The sequence below is a fragment of the Centruroides sculpturatus genome, unplaced genomic scaffold (genome assembly GCF_000671375.1).
Source record: "Centruroides sculpturatus isolate CEXI.00-Female unplaced genomic scaffold, Cexi_2.0 scaffold52, whole genome shotgun sequence".
NCBI lineage: Eukaryota > Metazoa > Arthropoda > Arachnida > Scorpiones > Buthidae > Centruroides > Centruroides sculpturatus.
The window spans coordinates 569,817-580,025 of NW_019385745.1; the positions used below are offsets into that span (position 1 = coordinate 569,817).

Consider the following 10,209-nt stretch of genomic DNA (forward strand, 5'->3'; position numbering starts at 1 on the left):
AAGACTATTGTATCGTTAAAAATTATTTTTTTATTTTGTACAAACAAAATAAATATATTGAAAAATATAAAAACAATAAAAAATTATACTTCAGATGTTAATTTAGTATCAAAAATGTAAAATATTTGAGTAGCCCAAGACATAGCCAAAGATTGAAGCTCCACAGCACTGGCGAAAATGTCATATTTGACAGCATGTTCCTAGATCCCATCTGATATTTCAGAATGTACTAAAAGAAAAAAGAATATGTATTTCTTCATGTGCTTCCATTTTGTAATTGACAATGAAAATGTCCTATTTTCATTAAGGGATGAGATTACATCATCTCTTTCTGATAGATGGGCTGGAAATTCACACAATCATTTAGTGCATACCCAACATAGTATGTATTAGCAAAAGGTTTACAGAGTTATTAGTTTTTGAAATAATTGACTAGGGAGAGATTTTTGTTACCACCATGTATAGTAAAAACCTTGTTTTAGTTTTTAATTCTTTAGATAATCTAATGTACAGTAATAATGGACATGTAATAATCTATGGACATGTAAAAATAAGAATTCATTCAAATAAAAATGTAAATGTAAGAAAACACAACTGAACAAAATACTTGAAACATATTTCTACAAAAAGCAAAACCTTTTTTAGTTTAATATAATAAACTAGAGTTGTTTACAATTTTAATCACTGGATGGTAATCCAGTGATTAAAATTTTTTATAAATATTTGTTAAAATTAAGTTTAAAATTAAAATTGAAGACAAAGTCTGTCAAATAGAAATTACCATTGAATAGTCTATTGTTTTTAGCCTTTAATGATGTTTTATTTTTCTTAGGTGTGAGGGCTTGTCCCACTGATGTGATAAGCCTCAAGTATATTTGTCTAATTGATATAGACTAAGAAAAATAAAAATTACCATTTATACACTTTCATTGTTCTGTAATATAACTTTTGATAGTCAATTTTTCTTTATAGGCTACTTGTTCATCATATTTAAACATTTTTTTAAAAAACAATGAAACAATATATAATGAGAAATTATTTATTGTGACATCACAATGCTGGTTTGCAATTTTTAATTTATTTAATTTAAAATAAATGCTTTCCATCTCAACTTAGTAGTGTCTTGCTCCTGTATATCATACTTTCGTTTAACAATAGAGTACCACCGGTCATCTTTTAACTGCTTTTAAGAAAAAAACTTTTGAATTAAAATAACATGACTTCCAATTTGCATCGGAAGTTCATATCTAGTTAACTGGGGTCTCCTGCTCCTAAGGTTTTCATATATTGGATTTCATCTATCTAACTCTATTCTTGAGATTAAGGAAAGACAGATAGATGGACAGACAATGGACAACAGTGGGAATCTATAAATCTACAATATTTTCAAACTGCAGCCCAATTAAAAACAAACAATTTTTAAAATTAGTGCTGGTAGAGTTATTTAATTTAATAAATTTCAAAATAAAACTTTCTTTTTCTTTCATGAAAACTTGGAGGAAATGCTAGTCTTAAGTATTGCCTCCAAGTTTTTATCTGTTCACTGGTTGCAATATTTATTTTTGATAAAATACAATATACAAAATGCTTGCTCACAGTAAACTTCTGTTCAGGATTTTAGATAAAAATAGGAGAATGATAGCTAATTCTCTATATTTGGTTGAATTGTTATATAGATTCTTCCAAAATAATACCAATATTGAGTTTTTATCTTTGTAAAATCACTTCATTCTATCATCACTATGAATTTCTATTAATGAAAATTTACATTTGTCTAGTTGAGTATTGAATTAAAAAAAAAAAAAAGAGAATAATCTATTATAATAATCATAACTTTCGATATCCATTTCTTGAAAAGATGTTATGAAAGGAATACATTTAAAAAAATTAATTCTTAAAAAAAAGTTCTTTAATGTTGCATTCAGTTCAACATTTAAAGATTTCAAACAATTGTAATTTTATTTTCAATTATATTTGTTCAAACTGTTATGTTCAAACTGTTAGATATATTTCTAAACATTTAAAGAAGAAAAACAGAAAAATCATCAGTCTCAACTTAACTTATAAGATCATTTAATTAATTAATATAGTTTTTGCTTATCAATTATAAACATTGCATCAATGATTATCAAATTACTGCTTGTAGCTGTTTTATTATAGAACTCAACCTTGGTTACTGCTTGTAGCTGTTTTATTATAGAACTCAACCTTGGTAAAAAATTAAACAAAAAATAATATCAAGTCATGCACAATACTGTTTTGCAATTTTCCTACTAAATCTTTATGATTAAATTCCAATGCATTTAAAATATTTTCACACAGTTCAGAAAGACACTGAACACCAATATCAAAACTTAACCATCTTATATGATTATAATTAAGTAATACATTATGCTTTTCATTATTATTCTTGCATAACACAGTAAATTTATTTAGTAATGGACTATTTGCCTTGATTACATTTATTACTCTTTTGCCTTGTCAATTCCACATCATTCTTAATAACATTTCTGCTGATGAGCATCTCTTGATGAACAAAATAATGTAACAGAAACATTTTGTTGGGACAAGTTTTCTTAAACAAATTTAGTACAACAATTCTTTCACTTTTTATTACTATTGCACTACTGGTGGTTACAGCATATAAATTAGACTTACAGCTATTTTCCTGTAAAATATGACAATTTATTTATATTCCCACTGCAACTTACAATCACAAATGCAAAATCTTTAATTTTTTAATACAGTGTCCCTCTATAGTCTGACGTTTTTTAATCCGACATGCTCAGTAGTCCGACGCACCTCCTGTCAAGGTACCCGTCCCCGTTACGTGTCTGCTTGCACAGAAGCATGTTGCGATGTGAATCTCCCCATCCAATTCTTACTCGATGACACACATTTCGTGTGTTTTATGTGAGCAGTTCTGTTCGAACAGTTGGAGTAGAAAATATTGTAAGTTACTGCTAGCAAAACAATGCGAAATATGTAATTATTTTCGGTAATCCGGACACTTTTGGTAATCTGACATACCTTTGGTCCCATACCTGTCGGATTATCAAGGGACAACTGTATTTAGTTTTATTGACTAAATTTTGTTGGGTTATGAACTGTTCATATTTACATCTAAATTTTATTTAGTCAATTTTATAGTTACATGATTTTTTATCTTCAGACACATGTTGCATTTTCTGTAGCGTAGAAAAAAAGCTGACAAGCATTGGCAAATCTCTTGGAATTTAAAGTAAATCTAGTATGTTTATTAAGATACTGTTACTCTGTATGAACAATCATTGTCATACTGTTGAATCTTGATTTTATAAAAGTCCACATGATATCTTATTTTACATGAATTAATTTTTTAATGGTGAAATTTAATAAATGAAAACTTTTGATATTTATGTGTGTATGGTGGCTGCACAAAAATATCTTGGTTGCCAAAGTGGCCACACTATGCTGCAAATTACTTGCTCTGTCATTTTGTTATCAGTCTATGCAAATTAATGTAACAGATTTATTATCTTATGGACAAAGATAGACATTTCAATGCTGATGAGTTCACTTAATATAAAATATTGGTTAATATATAATACAAAGCATGCTGTGGTCCTGTGAATTCAATAACAATTATATCATTTAATACAAAGCATACTGCTTTCAGCTTCCCTGAAACCATATGAGCCAAAGTGGCAATAACAAACCACATCATCATAGGAGTGTTTTGACTTTAAGCATTGAACACAATGCCAATGACATTAATGTTTATGATGATGTTGGCAATCAGGTATGTTCCTCACCAATAATTTTCATTTCATCTTGAAAAATTATACTTTCTTTTATAGTTGGTGCTTCATGTGCTGTGACAATGCTGAACAATTTGTTAAGACAACTCAATACACATTAAAAACCAGAAGTTAATAGGATTGGGAGATTTTTAATTAAAAAATCTGTAGTTTTATAAAAATAGTGTTTATTCTTGATTGCTTTAATAACAGAAATATCAAAACAATGAATTGCAATATTAAATACTGTAATTAATTTGTAATTTTAAAATTCAAACAAACCATTTCCTTTGAAATCCAAGCAAATAAGTTATTTTTAAATTTGTAAAATTTTCATGTATCTAGCACCTAGACCAGGGATGGCCAACAGTTTTTGCACCTGGGCCGAATTGGAAAGAAAACTTTTTCCACGGGCCGAACCAGAGACTGCCCTAGGACGATTTTCAAGTGGTGCGAGATTTCATTGTGGTGTCATCCTGTAGAGACTGAATTGTAGATATAGATTACAGATACATTTTTCACATTATCATGCTTTATCAACACTCTATGCTGTACTTACCAGCTTTGTAAAGGAGGGTTAACTCTAAATGCACAGTGAGTTGTTGACTTTTTTTTTATTTTAAACATCAGAATTTTTCATCGAGCTATTCAGACTTGAGTACCTAATATTGAAAGATTAATCATGGGCCACATAAATTTGTTAGACAGGCCAGATCTGGCCCGCGGGCCATATGTTGGCCATGCCTGACCTAGACTCAATTTGGTGACTAGGCCAGCCTGTTATATCCAGTAACATTAACTGTTATTCTAATAACTCTAACCAATGTAAAAAAATAATTATTGATTCTTTTTTGAACCATTGTATCTCAATATAGTTTATTTATGTGATGCTCCAAACATATGAGGGCTATTTTTTAAATAAGGTCCATTTGTGAATGAGAGTGAGAATGGCACAAGATTGTAGCAGTGTGCAAGAGCATCTGCTTTCAGCATGCTTTATGCATGTTTAGATGCCATTTGCAGCCATATCGTCTGTCTGTGTGCTGAACTGTAGATGTTTATAATGTTTAAGAAAATTGAGTCGCCCGCCGACTGTAAGATAGGATCTGTTATTTGATTTCAGCATGAAAGATCATGGTAACTGTCTTTTGGGACAGTAAAGGGACAGGTTAGTGGATTTTATGCCAAGATGCATAACAATCAATTCTGATGCTTATTGTTTGACCTTAGAAAACTCCACCGTGCCATACAANCTTGGATAGTTGTATATGAAATTTATCAAAAAACTTCATAGTTCATGAAAATTAAGTCTATGTATCACATTTGAAATGTTGAATTTACCCGATTTTCAAATTTTAAAAATTGCATATTCTTGATGATTGAAATTTAAATACATGAAATAAAATACTATTATTATTTGCCAAAATTAACTGAATTTACTTTCAGTTTTACATGTTAAATTTGATGATATAAATACAATTTGTAGTTTTTTATTTTGAATGTAGCATTGACTTGGATTAGAAAGACATCTAAGAAGAATGATTTATTGCTAAATTCTTGACTGTATTAATAATAAGACAAGTTTAACATACATAACATATACAGTTTGAATATTAAATGAACAGTATAGTTTATTTTATAGTTTTACTGGTGTAGCTCCCCTCTGCTCCATGGGCTACAATCTCTTGTGATACCATTTGTGTTTTTTTCTCTAGCCACCATGGTTAAGCTAATCCTCTTATTTCCAGTTTAGACTATAACAAAAATTTCAACATGATTTCATCAATTCCCAGTGTTGCAATTTTATATTTATTTCTTTTTGTGATAGCTTAAAATCATGACATTTTTTCTTAACTGTATAAAATTTTATTTTAAATTACTTACCTCATTAGCACCACTGAAAAGTGGTTCTCCAGTATGCATTTCAACTAATATACATCCTAAACTCCACATATCAATTGCCATGTCATATGGAATACCCAAAAGAACTTCTGGTGACCTATAAAACCTACTTTGGATGTATTGATATATCTATAAAAATAGAAATAAAAACAAAATTAATTATGATTGTATTATAAATGTTTTAAAATTTATGATTTACGGTAAAGTTTAAAATTTATATTACAGTGGAGCCTGTTTATCTGGCTCAAACAGAACTGAGCTCAATCCAGATAACCAAAAATCTGGATAATTCAGAAAATTCATTAATGACATAAATAATAGTTAGATGTACATTATGTTTTATTTATTGCACATTATATATACTCTTACAACAATATTAACAGTATAAAGTAAAAGACATATCTATATACAGTATCAGTTCATTGTTTTCTATCAGCTGATACAGTACACGTACATAAGTTTCTTGACCATTTATAGGGTAGAATTTCTCTTTAGGATTTTTTTCAAGGTCAACTGGTAATTAGGCTAAGTGCTCCTGTAGGGAAACCAAAGGACTAATTTGAATCAAAGTAATTGTGATATACTATATCATATTTATTTTTGTTACTAGATCCTCAGTTATAAAGTCACAAGTTTTCAAACTGGCATTGTGCCAAGGGAAAACAGTATTCTTACAGCTGCAAACATTATACTCAGGCAAAAATATACTACTTACAAGTTGGTTCTTTGATTTTTTTTTTGCATATATAGGTTTTCTTTATGTCTATCTTTCTTACTCCGGTTAAACCGGAGATCCAGATAAATGGGGTTCCACTGTATGTAAATTTATAAAATAAAATGAGATAGTACATATTATAAACCCACAAAAGGTTTAAATAAATGTAATTAAAAAATATCATTTATGAAAAATCATATAAGTATTCAAACCTACTATATGAATATGAAAACTATTCAGAAATTAACTTCCATTAGGCTGACATAGCACATATGCAGAAATAAACAGTGATGGTCATATGGTCAGCTATTTTATTAAGTACTTCTTGTACAGTGAGTATAGAAACATGGTTCATGCCATCAAAGCTCTTGCAAAATGTGAAGTAAGTAGTGCTATTGCAAACTGCAGGATACAGTGCAGCTGAGATTCATCGAAGGATGAATGTTGTGTACAATAAAAACTTCATGAGTGATATTGTGTGAGAGATCTAAAATTGTTCTTAAAAACACTCAAAAGTAACACTCACCAACACCAAAATCAGCAAAAAAGTAGAAATTTTACTGTAAACTAAAGTTTTCATCTGTAATGGTGTCCACAATTTATGGCACATCAAATTATGTATTGAAAATGATGAAAATCATATTGAAAATGTTATTTATTAATATTAGAATCAAATAAAAATATTTTGTTTTAAAAGTATGTGTTAATCCTTATGTACCCAGACTTTGTGGACACCCTGTATATTGTATGAGAGAATGGTGATGGAAATTTCAGGAAGAATGAACAAATGTGAATTATGAAGCTGGTAGAAAAAAGACTGTGCCAACTGCCAAACTTGTTGAATAAGTGGACAGTGGTTTGTGAGTGAGTGTCAGTTCACAATATCAGAACTGTCATACCATTTTCCTAAAATTTCACAAACAATACCATGAAATTGTGACCTCATCTCTGGGATATCATACATTTTGTGCAAGGTAGGTGCCCAAAAACCTTACAGACTGTCACAAAATTCAGTGATTAGAGTCTTCATTAGTGTTTTTGCAATGCTACCATGTGGAGAGCAATGCTTTTCTGGACAAAATCGTTACAGATGACAAAATGTGAATTTAGTTTGTAAACATGGAGACAAACTTGCTAAACAAATCCAAGAAATTAAAAAAATCACTATCCTGCAGAATGCCCATCAAAAGTGGTTAAATCAATTAAGTCTAGAAATGGAGCCCCATGCAAATGGGAATGACTTAAGAGGAGCATATGAAAAGCTAAGCTTAATCTCAGGGAAAAAAGAAAATGCAGAATTGGGGCTCTGAGAGATGAAAATGGAAACATTTTATTGCAGAAAGATGAACAAATGCTAAGATGCAGATCAACATATAAATTAAAATATATCTGGTAACATTATTACTACCAAGGAAACGGAAATTTATATCAAATTAACAATATTGAACTTTGTTTATGACAGAATAGATTATAACTATATGTTTAAGTGATCCTTATTAATGTTGTCCAAGAAATTTAAATAGCTTCTATCATTTTCTACATAATAAATTATCAATGCATTAATAATTGTGATACTGTAAAATGGGGTGACTTTGGCCAACTTTTTCAAAAAAATGGGATTAAGACTAATACACACAGAATTACAATTAATACATTAAATAATAATAATATCAACTCACACAGTATCATAATAGTAACACTTGTGATAGAAGTATTTTAATTTTTAAATCATGCAATTAATTTTCTTAAAAATTATATGTTGGTCACATTCACCTTTATGATGGGGTGAATATGTCCTGACTTTGGAAAGTGCATTTTATGTTACATTTAACCTTCTATGAGTTAAATATGACCATTAAAAATATTTTTAAAGATTACTGTTTATTTACATTATTCTTTTAAAGTTTAAAACTTTATAAACCATTAAAATCTATATAAAACAAGATAAAAAATTTTTTTCATTCAAAATAAAATGATATTAGAAATAGTATCATAAAATAATTATTACAGACATTTTGATCACAAAGATATTACTGGGATTATTTTTTCTTATACCATTAAAAAAATACTTGTCATAAAGATCACAATTTTATCAAAACTTATCACAGATAATATTATCATCAAAATTGTGTAACAAAAAAAATTTTTAAATAAGAGATTGGTATGTTTTTTTACCAATTCTTTTTCATTTCAGGGATTGAAAACATTCCTTGCCTGTTAAGAGCTTTCGGTTCTTGTATAACCTGAATTATATTTATATTTTCATAGTAGAAAATATCTTCCTTAGCAGGCCACTTCCAATAAGATTGCTGATTATCATTATAGTAACTATGGCACCTTTAGTCTACTCTCAGTATTTTTCTTGGAAATTTTGAGCCTTATTAGATAATCCATGTTAATAATGCAATATGGTTCAATGCCATCCAATGTATGTGCCAAATTCTTGTAAAACTCTTTTATAGTTTCAGTAGAAATTGTACCTCTTTGTGTTGTGATACTAGCAGATGTTCATATAGCTAGCTCCTTACTGTATTACAAAAATCCTTTTATAAAATCATATGCAGGTAAATTATCTCTAAGCCAATGAATTTTTGCTCCTTTATGGTCCAAATAGTTCTTTATGACAGAGATGGACAACCTGTGGCTCACATAAAATATGAATAAATATATCAATTTCCTAGCTTAAAGAAGAAATTATGAAGCAAAAATTCAAATGTTATTTTCTACAACTTATGTATGTATGAATAGTTTTTCTGCAATGAATTTATAGTAAAAATTAAAATAAAAAACCAACTAACAGACATATTGAAACTAATTTAAAGCTAGCAGTGACTAATATTTAACCAAATATTTCCAATATATTCTGTTTACATCAGTTTCAGAAGCTAAATTAAGTATACCTATGCTAATTTATAATTACATATGAATAAATAATTGTGATTTACCGACATTTTTCCCCTCTTTTCTCTTTTATGTGGCCTGCATCAGTTCAAAAGTTTTGAAATGAGGCCCTTACATAGGAAAAGATGCCCATCCCTGCTTTATGACATGTCATAGTTCAGTTGTTGTAATGAAAAATCCAAATTCTGATGCCATAAGATGGTAACTAATGATTCTTTTCCTCTTCTGCAATCAAAACTGTCTGACCTCCTTTCAAAGAATGTTTCTATTAATTTTATTTTGTGAAGTTGTCCTTGCAATGTTGAAATGTTGAAGTAAGAACTAGCTTGTAAGGAGTCAAAGTCTAGTTATTATTTTGTTTTGGGCATTATTTTTAGTTGTTATTATTTTCTATTTGGAGACATTTTATTATGTTTTTAAGGATGGAAACTCCCAAAACTCCAAAAATAAACTAAATTTAAAATTAAAAACAAACATTTCACTTGCATATGTGACTGATCCCATAATGCAAAGACAATCTACCTTGGAAAAAATTGTCTGGAATTATTATTAGGAATTATTTATTTTGGTGACAGCTAAGCGCTTAACTTGTAAGAGAGGTGTATTCTTTGTTTTTGAATTTAGTTGATATTGGTGGAGATTTTATTAGTTGTATGTCCCAAGTGGGGAAAAACAAATTTTTTTATCAACTTTTTTTTTCTTATACATAATTGATTTTGACTTGTTTTGAATATTTGAAATAATATTTATTACTACAGTCGACCCCCCTATAACGTACGTTCCTATAACGACAATTCCTATAACGTAGCGAAAAAATTGTAGCAACTTTCGTATAACGTACCTCCTATAACGTCGTTTCGCGAGAAGATTGATAGAGTCTGGACCAATAGTGGATGAGCAGCCGAACTACTT

At 29.1% G+C, this 10,209-nt stretch overlaps 1 protein-coding gene across 1 annotated transcript in view; it reads right to left on the reverse strand.

Annotated features, from left to right (window-relative positions):
- LOC111641723 (dual specificity tyrosine-phosphorylation-regulated kinase 1A-like) overlaps positions 1-10,209 on the reverse strand; it is a 43,962-nt gene that overhangs the window by 20,761 nt on the left and 12,992 nt on the right. Inside the window, exon 2 of the mRNA XM_023387933.1 lies at positions 5,664-5,810. Coding sequence (XP_023243701.1) covers positions 5,664-5,810 — 147 coding nt within the window. The remainder of the gene's footprint in view (positions 1-5,663; positions 5,811-10,209) is intronic.